The following is a 24548-nucleotide window of genomic DNA, read 5'->3' on the forward strand; positions in this document are numbered from 1 at the left end:
GTTATGTGTGATAGACTTGACTTAGAAGACAATGAAAAAGGAATCAAATTCGAGTATGAATAATCACCTTTCAAATCAACTAAGCGGGGACATAATTGTTACTAGTGTATGACTAATGCAATATAATAGTGGTACCATAAATTAGTTTATCCATTATTTTTTTTCAATCCACTCTATCAAATGACTTTGGTTTGAAACACAAGTTATCCAAACGACCAGTATTTAAAATTTGCAAAAGGTATCTTTCCAATTGTGAACGTGAAGAGTGTCGTTTAAATTCTTGGCATGGCCCGCGTTGAAAGTGCTGCGACTGCGCTTGACATGCTGACATAAGGAACACAATTCAAACGCCACAGTGGCAGTGTGATCCATAGCACCCACAATGACAAAGACGAGAAGCAGCAACAGGCGAAACCCTAGCAAGAAGCACGATCTCTCCGTTTTCGATTTTAGCCCTGATGATGAGCGCATTGAGAAACGCTCTAAAAAATTAATGTGTACATTCAAAATTACAAAACCTATGAAATTCGATTCTCCCGTTGATAAGTACTGCTTTCTCCGTTGCTGTACGTTTCTCCTAAACCCTAATTTTGTTTCTACTGTACAAAAACTTCGATTGAACTACTTGTACTTGTTTTTATTGCGCTTTTACTTGTGTAATTGAGTAATTTTTTGGTATGATTTCAAAATGATCAACACACTCGAAACATGACCTAACGAATATATATACACACACACATACATACATACATTCACAGAGAGAGAGAGAGGGGGAGAGAGAGAGAAACACAGATGGGAAGAATCGCCTTTGTGTTTTTTTTGTCTCTAATGGGTTTTGAATCCGAGACCTTATCATTGACCACTAGGCCACACCCTTGGATGCTTATAGAAAATCATTCAACCTTTTTAACAACGATGATGTTGAACCCATTTGGATTGTGTTTTCAACAATTATTCCAAACTCTTCGTAAGCTGAAATTTAGGATATTCCAGGCTCGCTTTGTTAGAATCGTCTATCACATGAATATGGATGTCCTTCCTAGAGACTTCTCTTATCATCCTTACTGAAGTCTGAACATATAATGAGAATGAGAAGAACTGAAATATATTTGATACTTTAGTAAAAATTGCAACGTGTGAGTTGTTTTTAATGGAGTTAAGAAGTGTGGAAAAGTATAAAAGTTGAAGGAAAACTAGGCGATTGAAAAGAAAAGGAATTACAGTGATGAACAGAAGAGTGAAGGTAATGGACAGGGTAAGAGCATGTAATCAGGTTCAGCAGGTTATGTACTAATACATGGGGGTGATAGACACATTGACCATTAGTATTGAGAACGAGAAAAAGCCATATATGTAACTTACGTGCAGCTTCTTCTGATCAGTGACCAGATTGTGCTAAACAAAATAATAGAGTTTCTGGATTCAAGTTGATCAAAAGAATCTCCATCAAGCATCTATAGATGCTTTTTGCATTTATCTTGCTTGGCTTAGCTAAAGGAAGCGATGGTGTTTGTAGCCCACATGCTTTTGGTTTTTGATTTATTGAAGATGAATGACATTTCTGTTAAATCAGTGAATATGTCATTCCCATCTTTGGGTCAAATATGTTCTGTGAAATCCGTTTCTGTTTGCAGATTCTTTTTGGTGTTTTTTTGATCATTTTTTCCGTATCTCACTTTACCCTGTTTTTTGTCCATCTATTAGTTTATCTTTTTTCCTCTTATGACTATAGAAGTACTGGTTATTCCATTTAACCCTTTTTCCTTAGTTGCAGGAGAAAAAAGAAATTTACAAAATGATTCGGTGAATGAAATCCTTGACATTGATGATAGTGATGATGTTGCAGAAAAGAGGATATTGGAGTCAGGTCCTACTATGTCATCTAGCTCCTCAAATTTGAAGTCTTCGACGGATTATTGGCAGTCAAAATGTGACACTTCTGGGGCCAAATCCCATTATAAGAGAGCGAAAACACCTGTATGTTCTGTCACTGATGGCAAAAATTTTGCTGGCAGTTTTTTTGCAGATGTATCCAACTTTCTCAGTTTTTCATATTTCAAACTTCACATACTGCTCACAATGTTTATGACTATCCCTTTGATCAAAAAATGCCTTATGACTATCCTATCCAAAACTTCTGCAGAATGAGCTAGTTATTCTCGATTCAGATGATGCTACCGCAATCGAATCATCCAAGCCAGCTTGTTATCTGCAAGTGAATAAGGGTTTGTTTAAATTATATCATTTCATATTTTCCAAGGTTGCTCATGTAAATCTATTTATTTGCTTATGAAGATGTGCTGTTTTTACGTTTAAGGTTCAGGAAAGCAACAAGAATTGATACAGAGTCCTAATCAGTGTGATACGGTGAGCAATGCGGCCTTTCTGTAGTCTATTCATTGTGAACCAGCTTTCCTAGCTATTAACCTAACTTTTCTAAATTCTGTTTCATCCTAGTTTCTGTTTAGTTTTGGGTCCCAAAATCAAGCCACTTTATAATGATTGCTCCACCTTAAGCTGCATTTGAGATTGGCTTCTTGTGTAACTCTTTTGCAAGACAGCTTCATCAACTCTTAGTGGTGATAACATATTTGGCAGCGTACTCAACTTGCCTTTCCACGATGCAGCTTCACTGTGTTTCTTTTGCCATCACTCATCAGCAATATTTCATGGCTTAACTTCCATAATGATTGTAAAAGGGCATGCATAAGGGATCTGTGTACGCCATCAATCTAAAAATGTATAAGAAAGCAAATAGGCTCTGGAGTCTGGACAACAACCTTGCATGAATGAAAACTAAAAATTTTCATATGAAAACAAAATATATGTAGGGCTCTATGTTGCATGGAAATTTGGTGGTGGTGGTGGTGGTGGTGGTGGGTGGGTGGGTGGGTGGGTTATCTGATGTGTGTGAGGATCTAGAAGTCGGTTTTGTTGTCACCTAAATCTTAAGAATTTGGGGTACAAATTGGAGTACAGGTACAGCTTCTGGTGCTTAAAATGGATATATATACCAAATATGTATCATATATATCTATAAAATATCTAACATTTTGCTCCATAAGTATATGTGATACCTAAGTTTCTGATACTTTGTGTATGTGTGCACGTGCTCGTGTATAGATCCAAAAGTTGAAATATGCTTCTAAACCACAGTTGTAGTCAACACACCATAAATGTATTAGCCAAATCCAGTGGGCGTCCCACATCCACGCGGGGATCGTTTCCTAGTTTCACTGGTGCTGTGGGGATTTTTGGAAGATCCATGACCTAGTGTAGGCTTGAGTTTAACTAGTTAATGCACTTTGGAAGTAAAGCATATTGAGAACCAAGACATCAATTACACACTGTAATGATTATGAATCACTGGTCATGGGCTTCAAGCTGTATATTGTTAGATACAACACAAACCCCAACTCCTTCCCCAATCCATTACATTGGTCAAACCTCATAATGTGAATCAGCAAGGTAGAATGTGATGTCTGTTCCATTCTAGGTATGTGCTAAGTTGAGTTGATTTCAGGATATGATATATTCTGATGTCGTATCAATTTTTCTGCTTTTTCCTTTCTGCCATGCTTGAAGTGGTGAAGGGGCGGGAGGAGAGCTTGTGAAGAAGAGAGAAAAGGAGAGATGAACATGGATTTTCCCCTGGTGGTGGTGGTGGTGGTTAAACCAGGGGCGGAGCTGCCCTTTGGCAAGGGGGTTCATCCGAACCCCCATCGGCGGAAAGTTATACTATTTATACATGGTTAAAATTATTTTTTTTATGTTTATATAGTAGATGTTGAATCCATTTCGGTTTGTTAGTATGTTTATTTCTGAACCCTTTAGTGAAAATCCCGACTCCGCCACGGGGTTAAACCCTTTAGGAGTGAATTGAACACAAATAATGCTGAAAGTTACAATTGATATTTCTTCAAAGCTTGCAGAAAGCTATTGCTTATATTTCACCTGTTTTTTGTTTGTTTTTTCTTGCAGAAAGTTCCAGTTGTTGTCAAACCTGATCACATCATGTATGAAGATACGTATTCTACAAGCTCCGTTTTGACTTTTTCATGCAGTTCCATAAAGCTTGAGGGCTTCTTCGGGACGAAGTTACCATTTACATCTGAGTGGACACTGTGTGATATTCTCACTATTAACTCTGAGTGGTGCAAAAGTGTGAGTTATAGTGCATCCTCTCTTTTTTTTTCCTACATACCAGCAGGGTAGAGCCTTGCTAACATGCAAGTCTTCTTTATTGCTAATGATAGGTTGAAACTGCCCTTGTGGAATTGCACCTCAAATCGAAGGATGCAGATGCAGCTAAAACTGATGATGAAAATTCAGGTCTGAGCCATATAATGGTTGATATTATTAACTAGGTGGTTTCCTTTTATATTACAATTCTCAACATTTGAAGATTAATTTCATGGTTTCAAGCTGCAAGTGCAAGAAGCTGGGTCATGCTATCCTGTTGTATTGTTCTAAAGAACCTCCTTCATGCTCTCAAAGAAAATCTTGCTTTGTACTTAAGGCAGATTAATTGTTAGAATTTGGTTGGAGAAAGAAATTCTATATTTTTGCAAAACTCAAAATTTATTACTGTTGCTCATACATGTACTGGAGATTCTGCTGAATGACCTGTTTGATGGATCAAATACTTGGCTTTTAGAAATTAGAGGTATATGAGACTTGATTTGGAAATTGAAAATGTTGGATTTTTCTGTGTAATTTACTCTTAGGGGAGAATATTGGTAGTTTTCTAAGCTACGGTCCTATTGTTGATTGATCTTTGTTTACATGAAACTACCTCTAAATTTACAGGTGCTATGGTGTTAACATTTGCGTTGTTCGACCCGGGTTGGTCTAAAATACAGAGAGCAATTAAGATGCTGGATGTGAGATACAAAGATAAATGGAATGACATTACAGCGTAAGATACCTCATTGAACAATGTATTGGTGGACGATGGTTCATCTCTTATATTTACATATACTTTGGTGATCTTGCATTCCTTTTTGCAAGTGATAATGAAGTTAACTTTTTATTCCTTCTTTATCTCTATTATATTGTCAACACCCAGTCCTCCCAGGCACAGCTGCGAGATACTCTTTTATTGTTTTCCAGATTTGGCTGGCTAAGCTTCGCTGTGAGACTAGTGTTTCTGTGTATTATGACTAAGTTCTCCTTTTTGATGAAGAAAGTGGGGTTTCTTCTTTATGGACTGTGGGAGCAGAACAGTTTCTTTTTCCCACTAGAATTTGTGGATTTGGAATTTGTTTGATTGAACAAGTTTATTCTCTTGGCCTTGTATGACACTCTTCATTGTTGTAAGATTGATTGTCTCAAGGGAGGGAGATATATGAATTGAGTGATGCTACTAAAGATGATTTTAGTATCAGCAATGGATGATTAAGGTTCAATTTGTTATTGATTTTTCCATGAGTAGCTATTAAGATCTTGCTGTTAATTCCCTTTCCCCAGTTTGATAGAATTTTTAATATCTTTATGTCATGATAATGCTTCCTTTGTCAGATCTAATCCCACAAGGAGCTATAGTCCCTTTTTTGGTCGGAAAAGCTTTTCAGTTCCAGAGCATCATCATCCCAAGTAAGATACTTATCTTTGTTGAGTTGTTGCCTTTCAATGTGCATCTGTCGTGCCATGTTGATTAAGGTCTAATTTTTTTTTTTGTTTTGGGTGTGAGAGAACGATCAATTGTTGTTTCAGTTTGCTATTGGTGATTTAAACAATTACTGGTGTCTGGCTGTATGCCCACTTGTATTGCTATTTTATTATAAACAGGTCTGGGCAACAGAGGAGTTCCTCATGTCTTTATCTTTGACTTATAAATCATTGAACAAGGTCCTTTTGTGGCAATATATCTCTTTAGTTGCCAGAAGATTTGATGCAGTTATGAGGTGGAGAGCCAGGAAGAAATACTACTAATTTGCTAATTTTACATATCTTGGGTTCATGTAGTTCGTATAAAGCTCTAGTAAGATATTCTCCGTACTTTTCTATCTGCATTGTGTTTCTAGCACTCTTAACAGTAAAAGCTCAATCTTTACAGTAACCTAATAAATTTAAAATCACGCCAAAAACGAAAAAGAGAAAGATAGTTGAATATTAAACTTTCGATTGGGTTAATGGATACTGATTAAGAGCTAAGTTTATAAGTTTTGCCATAAGTTATGTGTCAGCTGCTTCGGAATCTTGCTATTACACACGCTTCCAACTTCCATGTATCTTTAGTAATTTCACATTACTTGATGCTTGAATATTATTTCATTATCTACAGTTCCGGAGATAAGTTTGAAGAAATTATTTTTCCAGAAGGGGATCCAGATGCAGTCTCCATAAGTAAGAGAGATGTTGATCTATTAAAGCCTAAGACTTTCGTCAATGATACCATCATTGACTTTTACATTATGTGAGTTTATATGGACGTCTTTCAATTGCTACTTCCCAAGTCTTGTTAGTTTGTTTTTGGAATACTAATATTGTTTGTTTTTGTAATCTTTCTTTCTTGAACTGGTTATTCGTCGATTTGAATTTTGTTGTTCTCATAAGTAAAAACTATTGACATGTTGTTCGTTATCAACATCTGGAAGTATGATCTGGTTAGACCACCAATAAAAAGAATCATTTAACGGCTTGGCATCTGTGTTACTCTTAGGTCAAATGTTTCTTCTTTGTGTTTCAGCTTTTTAATCAGGACAGGTCAAATTTTGCTACATGATTAAACAATTCAAACAATTCTGAAATGACTGCACTGGTCTGCACTATTCTGAAATGACATGAAAAAACGTGCTTGGAAAACACAAATTTCAACATTCCTAGAAGATGAAATGGATGTTCTATTTAGTTATTCTGAAGTTCTCTACTTCTTATCTCCTGCTTGTGAAAATGGAAAACTCATTTAATGAAATGAATTACCAGGTATCTGAAGAACAAAATGAATCCGGAGGAGAAAGAGAGGTTCCATTTCTTCAATAGCTTTTTCTTTAGAAAGCTTGCTGATCTGGACAGAGATCCATCTAGAGCTTGTGAAGGTAGAGCTGCTTTCCTGCGAGTTCGTAGATGGACCACAAAAGTAGATCTTTTTGGAAAAGATTTCATTTTTATTCCAGTCAACTTCAGGTAGAAGCAGTTATAGAGCCATCTTATATATTAGGGCCTTTATAGTACTGCTCTCCACTATATATTTTTTTTTCTTGTGACAGTCTTCACTGGAGTTTGATAGTCATTTGTCACCCTGGCGAGGTTGTTACCTTTGGAGGTATATTCCATGGCTTTTATGTTTCTGTTTCTAGTGAATAGGATTCTTCTTAACTGGAGAAATTTTAGCAGAGGAAGAAATGGAGAAATCATCTAGGGTACCATGCATCTTGCACATGGACTCGATCAGAGGGAGCCATAAAGGCCTGAAGAATCTTATTCAAAGGTATAATCCTTTTTTTGGTTGCTTCAACTTACAAGGTTGAGTAGGTATTGGTTAAGTTGCCACCAGGTATAACAAGTTAAGCCTATTCTGTATATTATATGTGGTACATCCCCATCAATAGATTACTGTGTAGCATTTAGTCATTCACTAAACAGAGCATATTGCAAACTACTGTGATTTATATGAGAGCTTGTTATGATGTCTATATTAGTGAAATTTGTTTAAGATCTCACTATGAAAGACTAAGATAGCTTCTTGATATTAATGGATATAAAGAAATTCTCATGTCATGTGAGTGCAGTTACTTGTTGGAAGAGTGGAAAGAGAGGCACGCGGAAGTGGAAGAGGATGTTGCAAGGAAGTTCTCAAGGCTTCCGTTTGTCCATCTTGAGGTATCACTCCATTTCCCATCTCTATATCGTGCATTGAAAATGAATTTTCCTTCAATAAGAAATATTCCTTAATTGTCAAAAAGGGATGTTTCAGGTAATTGTCAACAAAAGCAATGGTTGTCTTTTCTGAAATCTAGTTATTGCACATATATAATGAGCACTTGATGTTTATAGGTTAACAACTACAGTTATATTATCATCTTCAACCTCTAAATATGCACTTCTTTGTCTCATAAATATAATCTAGCGATATTTTGTTAAATTTATGTTTTTTTTGGTTTTCCACTCGTCCGGTACCCGCATTGGAGCCTGACTAAATCCATATTCGTCCCGGGAAGTCTCACATTGGGGGGTAAAGCGTTCCCTACCAAAGGCGACTCTACACCCGAGGGCTGTTAAATTTATGTTGCTCTATAATAATTACAATTTGGGGAAGTGAAAATTTGTTAGTTATTTGACAGCTAGTTCACACTCCAGATGTCCAGTTCGGGTGTGTCAATAATAGGCTATTGTTGTCTAATATGCGTTTGGACGCCTTCATGGACCAACTCTTAGGGTTAAGGCAAGTATCCAACTCATTCACAACCGTAATAGATAAATTACGTACCAGTATCTGACTACATCATATAGATTTAGGAAAGAATATTGTAAAGCTGTAAAAAGATCATGCAGCGGACTCCAATCAGGTTGGGATTAATGCGTAATAGTTGTTACTCAAAATTCATATTTAGAATAGGCATGTTTTTTTGTTTTAATTACAGGGTTAAAATTGCAATGGAAAGAATTGAGGTTGTTTTTGAGAAAACATGGGAAGAAGTGAGTTCCTAAAACTTTGACATTATGAGAGACTATGAACTTGTAAGATGCTAATTGCAACTAATAATCACCCGGACTTGCTGTTGAGCCCATCTATTCCAGGCTTGCTGGATGTGATTACCTTCGTACCCGTGCTTTTGGACTGGAAAGACTAACCTGCTGGATTAGTTGATGTATGTGCAATCTAGCTCGGATATGAAGGGTAACAACCCCCACCCCCCGCTGAAAAAAGCCTAGACCAATTTCCTCAAGTACTTTGCCGTACTCTTCAACCATGATGTAACTACTCTTTATAAAGTAACCTACGTACATGTTTAACTATTTTTTAAATCTTATTCTACTTCTCCAACTTCATACATCTGTCTGCACTTTTAAAATCCACTGCGAGCACTTGGGCCATGTAAAGTACAGCTCATGTAGGAAACACAACTGTTTTTTCTAATTTGCATCTGTTACACTTAAACATGGCGTGTTTTCAACTTTCAAATACTCATGCGGTCATGCCTGCTGAATGCTGCAGTTTTACAGATCTTGGGTCTATATGTAGTGATGTATGCTTTTGTACTTTTTGGATAAACAATCACCTCTTTCTAAAACTATGATATGCCCCATTGCGTTTTTACCGGTCTTTGTTATAAACGAAAAATTCTAACTAGCCTTTTAAAGCATTAGTTCAACAGCAAAGTCCTTCAGTTGAGATCTTTGCTTGCTCCTGACATATTTATATTTGCTAATTTAGCATTTGTTCTGCTTTTATTAATTGTCTGCTAGAGCACAAAGCTCTTGAACTAAGCATACTGTATACTTTTTAATCATTTCTCACTAGAACACTCGTAACATTTGGGGCTTGTGTTATATATTGAACAGTTTTATTGGCGCTTTTAGGTTAGAATTGGGAATTGCTCCCCTCTACTTTTCCAACTAACCTTGCCTCCTCAAATTATACAAGTAGGGGGAAAAGGAAAAAGAAAAACACAAAGGCAAGCATACACTGAAATAAACCAAAGGAACAAGAAAGAGTTCCACAACTTTTAGAGAAGGATTCAGCTTAGCACACAGTGCTGAGCAGGTTCCAGTGAAAAATGATGTGTTACTGAAAGTTACAATTTTTAATGTTCTCATATAGCATATATTAAGGGATTCAGATACCACATTCTTTTGCAAATGTTTTATCATTAAATGTCTATGTTGTTAAGTTTTCTGCAGTATGAATTCTATTTCCTATTTGGTCTCTTTCATCTATTAGCCGAGACTTGGGGTTAATTTTGGTTATTTACAGCACACATGCATACTTCTTGAAACATACTTTTGGAAAATAAAAATTGCAGTAAACCATCATAACAAATCTGTATCTTGTTACCAAATCTTTTTATAATAGAACATCTTACTTCTCACTCCTTTTATTTTTGCTTCCAGCTGCCACAGCAGGAAAACTCATATGATTGTGGCCTTTTTCTGCTCCATTATGTGGAACTTTTTCTGGAGCAGGCTCCAATCAACTTCAAGCTCTCCCTAATAAGTGCATCCTCCAAATTTGTAAGCTGTCGCTTCCTTGTTATATCATTTTAAATTGAACTGAGAATTATAATTTTATATACTTTGGAGGCATGAAGTGAGTACATCTTGGACTATAGAGAAGCTTTTGCAGTTCATTCATTGTCACCGCTCATTAAGTCAGCAAGGTCATCTGCTCTAGTGAATACCTTGATTTTTGTCCTTTTTGAATACCTTGTTTATCACTGCATGTTTTTCTGCGATCATTTCTCATGCATTGAATTCTATTCTCGGGTAATTCTCAAAATTTCCTTCTTGTGACTAATTCTTTCATCCTTTGTTCCTAGAGCCGCCTCAGGGTTTCGATTTATTGGAATCGCTCTTAATAATTGATATTGTTTTTCTCCTTTCCAGTATGCTTGCTCATTTAAGGAGAACGTATACAGTTTTCTTGAGGGTACAGTAAATTGGGAATCGACAAATAGTGCATCTTAATAGCATATTAAAGTTAACCTTTAAAATGTGAAGTTCATAGCAGTCTCTTGGGTGTACCTTGCATGCTCTTCTAAGTGTAGTTTATGCGTTCACTATTTATATGACATTTACTGTGTGGCAAAGAAAAAGATTATTTTTATGGCCTAAATCAATGGAGTCAGAGAGAAAGAAGAATGGAACCTGGCTTTGAGGGGATTAAGATTTGAGGGTAATCTACAGAGGACAGAGAAATCGACTCATGGGGAATTTGGAAAACAAACTAGCTAATGGAAACCAAACTAGCTAACAAGGCATCACATAAAGTTACGAAAGTGAATGGGATGTGGATTTTTGGTGCTCTGCAATTTTAGTTGATACTACTTAGATTTAACTTTTTTATGTATACCTGTCCTGTAGTTGTGAAGTTAAATAAAGGGGAGCTTTCTAGTTATGATTATCCATTGTCCTTGTCTCTTCCCATCATCTACAACTACTTTATTCTTCTGCTCTGATTTTTTTGTTGCGTCTTTCACTACTTTTGGCTAACGCTAAGATATGCAGGGTGTTGCGCTGTGTCTATAAAGTGCCTCTTTTCTTGAGTTATCATCTGTTAACTTGTCACATCTCTCTCATCTTTGTGAATCATTACTTCATTAGGTTTCATGTTTCTTAGTTGAAGATTGAAGACATATTAATCATGGGTCTGTTGCAATTTCTTTCTCTTGTTCCATCATTTCAGATTTGACTGTTCCGTGGAGCCGAGTGACTTGTATTTATAGTCATTTGGTAAACCTTGTCTGACTGGACTAGGAATGAGTGTCCTGAAGTTGAACTATTTGTTCACAATTTTTTATCTTAAACAGATGCGGTATTTAAGGTCATATAATGAGCATCTGTTCAATGTAACTTGATTTTTGCTAGCAATATGTAACCATGGTGTTAAAATATTGGTGAATGATTGCACGATTTTGGTGAGGGATTTAACGGCCTTAGCATTGATGGTAAACCACTTCGACAGTTACATATGTGATCGACTTGTGCTGAAGTGGTGCTGATGTTTCTTGTGTGGAATGGTTATTCATGTTCTACTGGACCTTTTGATAGTTTGGTAATGTTCTATTTTTCAGCTTTCTGAAAATTGGTTCTCAACTGAAGATGTTGATTGCAAACGGGAACATATCAAGAGATTGGTCTGTGAAATTACCAAAAATAGAGCTCAGAAGGTTTCTCCAGCTGATTTTGATGACAATTCTTCTTTAAGTTGCTTAGAAGAGGAAAAAATGTGTTTGAACTTACTTCAGGAAACTTGCAATGCAAGAGAAGCATGTCATGGTGATGACGTGAGTTCGCGTGAGAATGAACTTCTCACTTTATCTCCTGTTGCCAAACTTATTAGGGGTTTAAAGAGTGCTGGAGTATCAGAAGTGGTTTCTAGAGACTTGTCTCGAACACCAGATTCTGCAAAGCCACTTACTTATGACAACTATGGGCTTTATGGGAAAAAGGCACCACCGGATCCATTTAAGAATGTCATGTCTCCTATAGAGGTAATCGATTTTTAGCATTCTTGTGCTTAAATTTGCTTTACGTTTTGTAACAAAACAACAGGTCTTTCTGTATGGAAGTCTTTCACAAAGTAGTTGCACGGCTAGTCATCAGATTCCCTTTTGTGAGATTTCTCGTGTTCCAGGGAATTATCTGTGAGAAGATCTGTATGATAGAAGTAAGGAAGTGGAGAGGACAATAATTTAGAGAAATTCATTGTTTCCAGATGTTAGTTATCATACCATTTCTTTGGATGTTGGGTAAAGAAGGTTTTGGCGGTATGGGACAAGGTAGAGAATGGAAAAGGAGCTTTTGCAACTAAGACTTTGACGAAGCAATCAGTTTTGTTGTTTCATTTTGTCCGCTTTCTATAGTGGTGCATTTGCTTTGGTCTCGATATCTCGTGTTTAGTTCTGATGTTCAGGGGTTTCTAATATTTAAAAGCCTATAGCTACCACATACTTCTCATTGTTCCCATTTCTCATCCAGTTTATGTTTGCATCCGAGCGCCTCTCCGGTGGTTTACTGTGTTGTCTTGTTTCTTACTTTCTTTCATAGGAAGAGACAATTGAGGAGCAGATGACTGTTTCACCAGCCATGAAAGCAGGGAGCCAGCCCATTGAACTTTTTGGAGCACCACATGCTTCCAGCAGTTTGATATCCGAGACCCTGTTTTTTGGAAGTATTTCTAGTAGCCCTGACAGTGAAAAGATAAATCCAGGTTGTCGAAGCAGTAATAGCTATGGATCTCCAAATTCTATAGTGATACATGATGAGGAAGATCTTAGGGCTAAAGTAGAGGAGGTTTCTGATCTTGATGCAGCAAAGTATGACTCATCAACTTCGCCTGATAAACCTGCAGGTTATATTGTTTTGGATTTTCAGGAGGAAGATGATATCCATGATTGGAATGGTCTGGCAAACAAATTACCCAATAATTCAGCTTTATGCCACCGGAAGGTTAACTCCACTGATATATATGTTTATAACGAGAACATACTGCCTTCACAATTAGTAGAGCAGGCTGCAAAGAAACCAAGGCATGTGCCTGAAGTTTTAGAGGTGTCCAGTTCTGGGACAGGGAAAGACCAAATTGCTTCTTCAACATCAAGTGAGGAATTTGCAAGCTGTTTTGTCCAGGATTCGGAGGAGGTCAACTCCGAGCTTTGTACTGAAGCTATTAATTTAAAACCAGCAACAGGAACAGGGAACAAGCCCGTTGTAAGGAAACCGAGGCATTTGTTCCGCCATCCACGAAGAGTCGGAACATAGACCTTTCATGAGACCTGCATGTACAGCGTTTTTGTTTGAAATGGATTTCAAAGGAAATAGGTACCAGTGTAGATAAACCTAGAGCCTCAACAATTAACATGCCTTGTTCCCCTTTATCCACCTTTTATGTCCAGAACTATCTATGCAGAGGTAATATGTGTATATACAGACGCTATGGTTGAAAATCAGGTATTTTTGTTTTCTTTTGACTTTCGAAAGTGCTGCTTATATTGGAAGCTTTACATGGTGTTGGTCTAAGCTCCTAAAATTGTAGATGACGCACAAAGGATGAAGATATTTCTTGCCACTTATTGTAGTTAGTTGTGTCAAACTTACTGCAAGCTTTCTTTGCGGTAAGCTTGAATATGACAAATATCAGATTTTTGATTTAAACAGTATGGATTTCAGGTTATTTTTATTCAATTAAAGGAGATAGTGTTGGACCAAATGGCCAATGCTAAATGAACTGCTCTGGAGGATGTTAGCAATTTTAGTTCTTGATACCCAGAGGGTAAAAGGGACAGCTTGGTGCGCTCAAGCTCTCGCTATGTGCAGGGTTCGGGGAAGGGCCGAACTACTAGGATTTTTATTATACGCAGCCTTATCTTGCATCTTGCAATAGGCTGTTTCCACGGCTTGATGCCCAGAAGTTGATGGAAAGAAAATCCGTATGTATAACATGAATAGTCGAAGACAAAAAAAGAAGTGGCACACAATTCATCAATATCCAATTAGGCTGATAGTCCCCTCCTTAATGTTACATCATCCCATCAATAATTTTCTTCTAACAGTAAAACTATTTTTGGTGTAGACAAAAGTTGCTTAACCACGTAAACCTTGTGTCTTTTTTTTTTTTTTTTTTTTTTTTTTAATATACTACTAGATGGTGTGTCTAGTGATCATTTATTTACACTACTAGATGGTGTGTCTAGTGATCATTTATTTACACTACTAGATAGTGTGTCTTGTGCCCATTTATTAATAATAATAAAAATTAAACCTCAAATGAGAATTACAAGCAAAGGGGTGGATTTAGGGGCTTGGGTGGGTGGGGTATTTTCAAAACCCACTAACTTTCGTGCGAATCTAGTATTTATATAGAGAAATCTTGTAAATATATAAGAATTATAAGTTGGGAACTTATAGAAAAAGTGTATTGTTGGTCTAGTGGAGTAGAGAGATTTGTAGAAGTTTTATTGATCTCTTCGTGTGGGTTCAAATCTCCTAGATTCGCCTCTATACATTACCATTCTTGATTTGTGGAATTTATTATTTTCTCTTCTAATTAATTTATACTTTTACTCCCTCCGTTTCAAAATAACTATCACATTTCACTTCTTGAAATCTAATTTGACTAATTTTTAAAGTTAAATTAGATAAAGTTAATTCAACATTTTAAAACTAAAATTTAAATATTCAAAAATTATGTAGAAAACACTATAAGTAGTAAGTTTTAATATTCAAAAACTATGTGGAACTCACTATAAGTAACAAGTTTTCTCATATTAATATGATGAAAAAATGTATTTTAAAATATTGGTCAAAAATCGTATTGTTTGACTTTCAAAGTGAATTGTGAAAAGTAATTTGGAACGCAGAGATTATCTGCTTAACACATATTCCAACTTATTTGCGATTTGACCAATTATTCAATCCCAGTTAAACCTGATAAAACAGTTATTTAAATGAAAAAAAAACTTGTGATTAGAGGTTAATTTGGAGAATAATCAAGGTTAAAAATAAGATTGTTAGATTAGAAGTTCATTGTATGAATTCATAATGATCGTACCAATTATGAATGACAAGTACACTAATAATTGGAAAGAAAATAATTATTGAAAATGAATTAATTATATCCTCAGTTAGATTTTGGGTTCAAAATTACCCTTGAATTGACTCACGTTTACTCCTCAAAATTAACATCTGTCAGGTCACAATATAACTCACATAAACTAATTTTTATTTTGCTGAGTAGGAAATTCAATCACATAAAATAATTTGTATTTTGCTCAAAATAATTTGCATTCTCCATCTCCTCTTTCAATATCCAATGCACAATACATTTTTAATTTTGAAAACTATTAACAAACCAAAGAATCTCCTCTTTCTTAGCACCTTCTTAGCTTTGATTTTGACAATTAACAAAACACCTTTGCTCTTCACTCCATTAACTTCCAATTTAGCTTAAAAAATTCTTCCATAAAAAAAATGGATGAATCAATCAATAATGAGTACCTCCTGCAAGATCAAAAATCCTCTTCAATAACCAAAAGAAAATTACTAATATTGAAAGCAAAATAAAAATTTATTTAATGTGAGTTAAATTGTGACATGACATATGTTAGTAACATTCATTTTTTCTCTTATTAAGACAAACTTTATTTGACCTATTGTAGAAGTAACATTTCAAATGTCTACTAGCCTTGTGGTGTCTCCATCCCAACACCTCATGGCCAATTTCTTCCATCAACACATACAAATTTAAGATTTAAATTTGACAGATTTGATATTTAACATATTTAATATTTACGTGATTCATGTGACTTCTTAAGTTATCGAGCTAAATATAATATTTATTTAAATATTAGTAATTTCCACACATAAATTTATGCTCCACTAGATGCGGATGTATACTTTGTGGTATAAGCTCGGCATAATCAAATAGTTTTGATCTTAAACTCTATATTAATCTCAAGAAACTCATTTTATATATTCAAATTATTAATTTAAAACTCAATAACTCAAGATAACTAAACTCACTTGTATTCATAAACTTCAAAACTTGAATTTTCATATATATATATATATATTATATTTCGACAAACCGTTGTAACTCTCCCTTTTCCAAATACAACACAAAAAGATAAATACAATGGCATAACACTTCAATTCTAAATAAGTTCAAAGATCGTTCTACAAACAACCTCTTCGTCACCAATAATAGTTGTGGTGAAGTGATAATAAGTACTCCTTCATCCGAGACCCTGAGTACATGGTCATCTTTATTAGGAATCACATTACTCCTCAACGTGACGTAAATTCAAATTTAGTCGGATTCTAATATGAATATCAAACACCATACCAGAAATAAAATTTTATAAAAAATAGCTTTTTTGTTGTGTACCATATTTACCATATACAACAATTTTTTCTTTTAATTAAATTCGGAGCCCACTAATACACGACTTGGAATTTAATTTTTTTCCAGAGAAGATCCATCCTTTTGTTACAAGTCATAGCTCGTAGGTTATTCTACAGCAATATAATTTTTAAGATTTAGAATTATATTTGGCCGATCGAAGAGCAACATATTGAAAAGGACGGAGTTGCATTCAAGAGAGTAAAATCAAGTCAAGCCTTGTTGGTGATCCTGTTCTGTTAACAAGGTAGAGATAATTGTACTATAAATCAGCTCCACATGGGGATGATGGCCACCTCCAACAGACCATCAACAACATATAATTGTACTAGATATTTGTAGCATGAAAACTACTGGATAACCACTTAAATAATACTCAATCTTTCATTTTTTGATGGAATTAACCTTACTTGACGCTCATTCAGGGAATTACGAGCCTGCCATATGGGATTTTCAAGTTAATTATTATTCACTGCCTACTACACAATCATTTTATGCGATACGATACGTTTTCCTTATTACTCTCACACGAAAAATTAGTTAATTTGACCATTGTACAGGAGAGACACAAATTGAAAAAGGCCATGGAGTACTACTATTTAATGTTGTGTATACTATAGGGTAAATTAAATAAAAGTGTCCCATTGAAAGTGTATTAGAAAATCTATTTATAGTTACTTGTTGGGGCTCCGAAATATGCATCCAAAAGATCTCTCTCCCTGGAGCATAATTAAACAGAATGAATCGATATAATATGGTGACAACATTGATGTCCAACGTGAGGATGCTAATACCTATGGCCATCTCCAGAAGACCTCCACCACCTAAAACTTCCTCTTCACTAGCTTGCCTCTCCATGAAACCTCAACCACCACTACTTAATCAGGACTCTCCTACTAATCTTTCATCGCCTAATCCCGTTAGGCGTTCAGGGAATTACGAGCCTACCATGTGGGATTTTCAGTTCATTCAATCCCTGCACAATCCTTACGCGGTATGTGTGTACCTACGTTTTCCTTTATGTTGTATTATCCGCGCCCGCGTGTTATTTCTATAATAACGTGTCATTCTAAAGATTGATTACCCGTATCTTGATCATTTGTAAATATGTGTTGCGTAGGGAGAAAAGTATATAAAGCGTTTTAACGAACTGAAGAAGGAAATGAAGAAGAATTTGATGCTAATTATGGTTGAGGGATCATCACAAGAATTAGAAAAGTTGGAGCTGATTGATAATTTACAAAGGCTTGGAATAAGTTACCACTTCAAGGATGAAATCATGCAAATATTGAGGAGCATAAACCAACACACTGCTCCGGGGGATTCATTATACTCTACGGCTCTGAAATTTAGACTCTTGAGACAACATGGTTTTCATATCTCTCAAGGTGCCTCTCTACTTTTGCCAATTGCTTAGTAATTTCTTCGTAACCAATAATATTTCTTGCCGTGCTTTTTTCTTCTTCTAGATATACTGAACGACTTCAAGGATGAGCAGGGTAACTTCAAGCAAAGTCTTTGTGAAGATATAAAAGGATTGTTACAATTATATAAAGCTTCATTTTTCTCTATGGAATTTGATCAAATGCCTACTTCATTGGAGTCTGCCAATACATTCGCAAGGTCACATCTAAAGAACTATTTGCACATGAATAGGAGTACTAGTTCAAATGGTGATTTTCCAGACAGGCCGACAGTGGAACTAGTGCGCCATGCCCTGGAACTTCCTTTGCATTGGATGATGTTGAGAGTAGAGACAAGGTGGTACATTAACATTTATGAGAAAATCCCAATTTCTAACCCTCTTCTGCTCGAGCTTGCTAAGTTGGATTACAATATTGTGCAAGCAACACACCAACAAGAACTAAGAAATCTATCAAGGTGAGCAAAAAAGGTAGAGGCAAATGACAGTGTACAATCTTTTTTGATTTTTCAACCTCTTTTTCCGAATAACATCGCATCAACTTGAAGTTGAGTTTGAAAAACTATGTCCGACCACTTTTTCAAGTATTTTTTTTTCCTTCACAAAACTTCAATATTTCTTTAAGTTGAATGCATGTCTGAACACAGTTCAATCGTTAAATGCCCTTACTGATCGATTGAGTAACCTTCTACAACATGTTAAAGAGAGAGTATATGTACGGAGCATCAATAGGTTTTCTACAGTACATCTGAAGCATTAGTATTCATGCATGTACAGATGGTGGAAGAACTCATGCCTAGCAGAAAAATTGTCATTTACAAGGGATAGAATAGTTGAAGCTTTCTTATGGATAGCTGGGATGATGTTTGAACCTCAAAAGAACCAAAATTGCCGAATAATGTTGGCAAAGGTCACTGCTATGGCTACAGTCATAGATGACATTTATGATGTTTATGGCACACTTGATGAGTTGGAACTCTTCACTCATGCAGTTGAAAGGTCTGTTACTTCTAACCTTTACCAAGAGAGTAAAAGCTTTACCTCTTGTAAAGAATATTGCAACTGCTATAAACTATTAGTACGACAATAGAAAAGACACAATACCTTTTAATTCAACACTTTTTTTCTCTCGAAATTTACTTTGCCTAATCTTTAAATTTAAAACATTTAATTAGTTTAACTCAATATTTTAAAATTAAAATTTAGATATACACATACATATACGTACAAAAATTATAATATGAAAAGTGTTAAAAGTTAGAATTCTTCTCAAGTCAATATGATGAAAACAATTACATTTTATAATGTTGGTCAAAATTTGTATAGTTTGAATCTAGAAAAAGGTAAAACACAGTATAAATTGCAACAAAGAGAGTAGTTCTAAATTCACTCTTTACTTAATACTTCCTCGGTCCTAATTTATCATATTTCAGATTTGAGAGTAAAACTTTGTAATTTTGATGGTGAATCACGACTTAAATTTTTTTACAATTTTTCAAATAAAATTTAAATTTTTGAAAACTATATAAAAAAATAGAAGTCATAATAATTAACAATTCAAAATATTTTTAAAAAATTATGATCAAATTAAGAAACGTCATTTTGACTCTCAAAGTCCAAACACCTCCACATAAATTTTAGTCCCCTTTATTAGTTTTTGGTCATTTGATTCTCAAGTAAAATATGTTTTTTGGTTCCATTCAGAATGGAGTTAAAAGCAATGGATGAGCTTCCAAATTATATGAAAGTATGTTACCTTACACTCTTCAACATTGTTACTGAAATTGCCAATGAGGTTCTCAAGGAGCAAGGAATCAACGTCATGCCCTACCTTAAAAAATCCGTAATTAAAAATGCTTATGCGTGAATTCAGTTCCTTATTTTAATTGCTATATATTTGAGACATGCATGCATATATATGTTTCTAAGTATTAAATTAGTGGGCAGATTTATGCAAAGCTTACTTACAAGAATCAAGATGGTACCACGATGGATATAAGCCAAGTCTGAAAGAATACATGGATAATGCATGGATCTCAATTGCAGCACCAATGGTATTAGTCCACACTTTTTTCCTTGTCACAGATCCAATTACCAAAGAGGCCTCAGAATCCTTAACCAATTATCCTGACATAATTCGATGGTCTGCAACAATTATTCGTTTTGTCGATGATTTGGGGACATCGTCGGTATGTTTTTAAAGTTTAATTATAAGAGTACAACATCAATACTTGAGATTTAAGAAGAAGTGATGGATGTTCCTTGCAGGATGAAATGGAAAGAGGTGATGTTCCCAAGTCAATTCAATGTTACATGAATGAGAAGAGTGTTTCTGAAGAAGTAGCAAGAAGACACATCAATTTTTTGATAAAAGAGACGTGGAAATTGATCAACACAACTCAAAGGAATAATTCGTTATTTTATGAAGCATTCACTGAGTGTGCAGTAAATTCCATAAGAGCTGGACAGATCATTTACCAGCATGGAGATGGCCATGGAATTCAAAATTCTGAAATTCAAAATCACATTTCCAAATTATTTTTTGAGCCCATCACAATTTCAGTTGTATAAAATCCTACATTTGGGTTTTTACCTATGCATACTTAACGAGTGTTATTCTAAATGCTTTACATTTTATGCAATATGCTTGTCACTTTTGAAAGCATATATTTTTACATAACTCATATATTTTTGGCATCATATTCATATCACTAATAAAGTTATGCACTTATCTCACTTATTTATATTTGAGTAACTCATATAACTAGTGAGTTTTATATGATAAAAATAGATGCACATGATAGTTTTATAAGAGATAAAAATAGATTTTAAAAAATCAATTAGTGAGCTTTATAAAATCACATAATTAGTGAACTTTATAAAATCAAAATAGATTTTAAAAAAATAAATATGTGAGTTTAAAAAAAATAAAATGTAAACTAAAAAAGATAAAGTGAATGCTCACACAATATATGAGTTTTATAAATTATAAAGATAAATTTAAGTGAGTTATGTATAAACCAAAAAGTATAACATGCCTTCTTAGTAAGTTATGCATAAATCAAAAAAAGATAAATCACCCTTTCAGTGAGTTATATTACTTTAATTGTATAACTCACTTTTTAGTGAATTATGTATAAATAAAATGGATAACTCACTAAATAAGTGAGTTATACAATTTTTTTTATGAAGATTACACCGTCAGCTAAAACTATCATTAAAAAGGTATAATTCATTTTTTAAGTGAGTTAAGTTTATTTTAATCACATATTATATACATAACATATTTTAATTTTTTTAACATATTTTAATTTTTTGTTTAATTTAATAGCTTATTTTGATTCCAGACTCTTCCCTTAACAAGGCAGGGATAAGTGTACTATAAGGGGTCGTTTGATTTGAAAACAAGTTATACCGAGATTAGTTATGCTGAGATAAGTTATGCTGAAATTAGTTGTCCTGGTATTATTTTTTATTGGTTGTTTGGTTTGTGGTACTAAAAATAATATGTAGTGCATTGTTTGTAAAAATATATTGTTTGTTTACTAAAATACCCTTCTCAATATTTAGCTTAATTATTTTCCTTCATATTAAATCATACAAAAGAAATTAAAAAGTTACTAATTTTTTTGTAAACTTTATTAGTTTTTTTTTTACTAAAAATATATGTTAAGAAATTTATATTGATATTTATTAAATGTGTATGAAGCTCTAATATTTCATGTTAAATTACTTATTTTGTTCTAAATTTCATAAAATATTGATAATCCCATTTTTTGTCAAAAAAATCATCATAAAAAATGTGAAAAAGAATTACTCTCATTTTTCATTATTTAGTATCATTAATATTTGGAGAGTCAAATTGTATTTTTAAAATAATAAATTTTCAAATATTTTCAGCTAAATATAAAAATATTTTTTTATTTAACAATTAAGCATGTACTAAGTTAGAAAGGGAATGTCAACATACTTTAATAACTTTTCCATGATAAGTTTGTTAGGAAAAATAAAAATTTATGTCCATGATAAATTTGTTAGGAAAAATGAAAATCTAAAGTACGACTAATAAATATTTCTACAAAATAGAAAGATAATAAATCTTTGCATCAATTTTGAACTTGATTGTATAAATAGTTTTTATGGTGTCACTATCATTTTTTCATTACTCATCACTTTTATAGCATTTAATAAGCTCATATAATTGTTCAAATTTATCAAAATGAATAAAAATTTATAGAGTAATTAAAATTTAAATTAGGAATAAAATGATTAAAAAAAATTAATGCGAGGACTACTAAAATCTCACATTCTCTCTTATATAGTAGTAAAGTAAAGTAAAGTAATATATATATATATATATATATATATATATATATATATGATACCAAAACACTGGTATATTTCAATAAAAACAGTGGTATATCAAAAATAGTGGTATATCTCAATAATATTATATTTCACTAAAATAATATTATATATTTCACAAAGATAATCAAAGATAATAAAACGAGGATATATTTCAGTGAATAATGATTGATTTTTTAGTATATCAGTTTGTAAAACCTACTCAGTACTCCCTCTTTCCTACTGTTTCTTCATGTTTAGCATTCTTATAGTTTATATTTTTCCCAGAGTTTTTTTTTTTAACCCTGTTCATTTCTTCCTCTTAATCTATGTTCTTAACATCTTACTTCTTTAACCACACATCGGAAAATTTTTGTCTGGCAGCTAACACTCGTCCTTTCTCTATTTTGTAGACCTATTGGACTATCAAGGCCAGAATTCCTAGGAATTTACAGGTTAATCCATCGTTGTTATTAAGAAATTAAGAGGCTAACCATATAGTAAGGGTAAGAATTTTATAGATAATTTAATTTACATGATTTACAAAAAATATGTAGAATAACTTTAAACATGGATATAAGAACATGAATATAAATATTTTTGTGGGGAAAATATGTAAATAAGAACTTACATGAAGTAACTAGGAGAGAGGTTTCCCTTTCGGGAACCCCCTTAAGATCGAATAGAAAACTTGGAGCTTTTATTTAAATCACAATGATACAAAGTTTATACAAGAAAGACTGGCTTGGATAAGTTTTTTGGGAGGAAGGGTTTAAACATTTCAAGTAGGTTTTGAAGTTGGTTGATTTCACTCTGCCTTCCTTCTAAGAAATGTACGCCTTTTATAGGCAAAAACTAGATAAAGTAGTGGTTCTAAGGATTACTACGTGGCCTAAACACATGTGGCCGACACTTAAAGATAAGAGATAAGAAAGAATCTTTAATAATGCAAGCCGGGTACTCTTTTGGGCCCTATCGTCACATGCATTATTAATTCTTCTTTCAGACTTATTTTGACGCGTGCTTCAACAGTTTTTCTTTCTTTTGGAAAGTAGTGATAAAGGAAGCACTCTGACCACCCTGATTATTACAAGACATAAAGTGGGCATCCCCACCTGACTATACCAACTAATAATACAAATTATATATTGTCTTATGTATCCAAGTTGTGCAGGGCAATTGAGTCGAAGCCCATTCCTGAGTCATCGTCTTCATATGGATCCTGAGCGTCCTGGAAGTGTGCAATACTATCTTCGTCGTCTGATCTTGCTGAATTATTATCTGTATTATTTATCTCTGGGACAGTTCTGTCTAAATTAGTGGGCTGTCCGTCTGGCTTTCCATTCATATGTTTATCTTGTGTTTGGTTGCTGAAAAATCTCTCTAAAGTTTGTTTAATTATAGTCTCTATTGTTTCATTTTTTCTTTTAGATATTAAAGTCTTCTTTAAAATCTTATTTCCTGATCTTGTTAACTTATTTTTTGATGAAGAACACCCTTCATCTTCACTTTTTGGCAAAGTGACAGCCATTAACGGGTTTGATTTGTCTTTACCGATCACCGTTTGAATCGGACTAGCTGTACCAACATCCGGTACAGTGGATTTCTGAGCATTTAGTGGGAAATGCACACCCTTCTCATCTATTTTTTGAGGAGATGGAGAACTCTGAGTCTGAGTCTATGTTTTTGCATCCGTCTTACTTACATTTGTCTACTGGTTGAGTCTTGCTTCTAATAATTGTATTTGCTTTATTAATCTAGCGTTTTCCACGAGGAGTGATTCTTTCTGGGCATTTAGTTTCTTAAAATTCTCCGTCATTGAAAAACAATGGTTGCAGAAAATAATCTTTCCAGTCTCCTTTTGCAAATTATACTGAGGTATTTGATCTGGATTTTGTCTGAGTGAAGGAGATATATAGTAGTTTGGTCCTAAATATCCTCTAGCATGATTGGTGGCTTCGGTAAAATCATTAAAACCTTTAAAAAGAGGGGCTTTGAAACCTTGTATTGAATCTAACACTTCTAACCATGTTTGGAAAATTTCGTTAGTTTTTCCATGAATGACTACATAGTATTTAAACCTAGGCCTACTCTTTTTTGCCATGTAATGGCATAAAGAGTTCATGGATGCCATAAAATGATTACGGTTTTGTTTATTATAAGAGATCCAAAGGTTATCTACTAAACACCTTTGGGGTCTATCTAAAATAAAATCTG

General features: G+C 34.1%; 2 protein-coding genes across 6 annotated transcripts; both read left to right on the forward strand.

The window, feature by feature from the left end:
• The first annotated feature begins 152 nt into the window (after positions 1 to 152).
• Positions 153 to 13848, forward strand: LOC107840086 (probable ubiquitin-like-specific protease 2A). Of its 4 annotated transcripts, none has more exons than XM_016683815.2 (16): positions 153 to 566; positions 1769 to 2028; positions 2144 to 2225; positions 2318 to 2367; positions 3982 to 4164; positions 4257 to 4332; positions 4810 to 4918; positions 5521 to 5595; positions 6287 to 6418; positions 6928 to 7128; positions 7212 to 7267; positions 7339 to 7432; positions 7734 to 7824; positions 10057 to 10176; positions 11736 to 12155; positions 12712 to 13848. In XM_016683815.2, exons 1-16 carry the CDS (start codon positions 383 to 385, stop codon positions 13423 to 13425), a joined length of 2847 nt encoding a protein of 948 aa, XP_016539301.2. In that variant the 5' UTR covers positions 153 to 382; the 3' UTR covers positions 13426 to 13848. The 4 variants fall into 4 exon arrangements, with proteins under 4 accessions (XP_016539301.2, XP_047250903.1, XP_047250904.1 ...); XM_047394947.1 differs by having other exon boundaries at positions 2324 to 2367; XM_047394948.1 differs by having other exon boundaries at positions 1769 to 1977.
• Positions 13849 to 17089: 3241 nt separating this feature from the next.
• LOC107840088 ((-)-camphene/tricyclene synthase, chloroplastic) lies at positions 17090 to 20671 on the forward strand. Of its 2 annotated transcripts, none has more exons than XM_016683817.2 (7): positions 17090 to 17558; positions 17685 to 17952; positions 18034 to 18445; positions 18765 to 18986; positions 19692 to 19830; positions 19928 to 20176; positions 20256 to 20671. In XM_016683817.2, exons 1-7 carry the CDS (start codon positions 17304 to 17306, stop codon positions 20556 to 20558), a joined length of 1848 nt encoding a protein of 615 aa, XP_016539303.2. In that variant the 5' UTR covers positions 17090 to 17303; the 3' UTR covers positions 20559 to 20671. The 2 variants fall into 2 exon arrangements, with proteins under 2 accessions (XP_016539303.2, XP_016539304.2); XM_016683818.2 differs by having other exon boundaries at positions 17190 to 17558; positions 19692 to 19734.
• Positions 20672 to 24548: the final 3877 nt, after the last annotated feature.

The sequence above is a fragment of the Capsicum annuum genome, chromosome 8 (genome assembly GCF_002878395.1).
Source record: "Capsicum annuum cultivar UCD-10X-F1 chromosome 8, UCD10Xv1.1, whole genome shotgun sequence".
Lineage (NCBI taxonomy): Eukaryota > Viridiplantae > Streptophyta > Magnoliopsida > Solanales > Solanaceae > Capsicum > Capsicum annuum.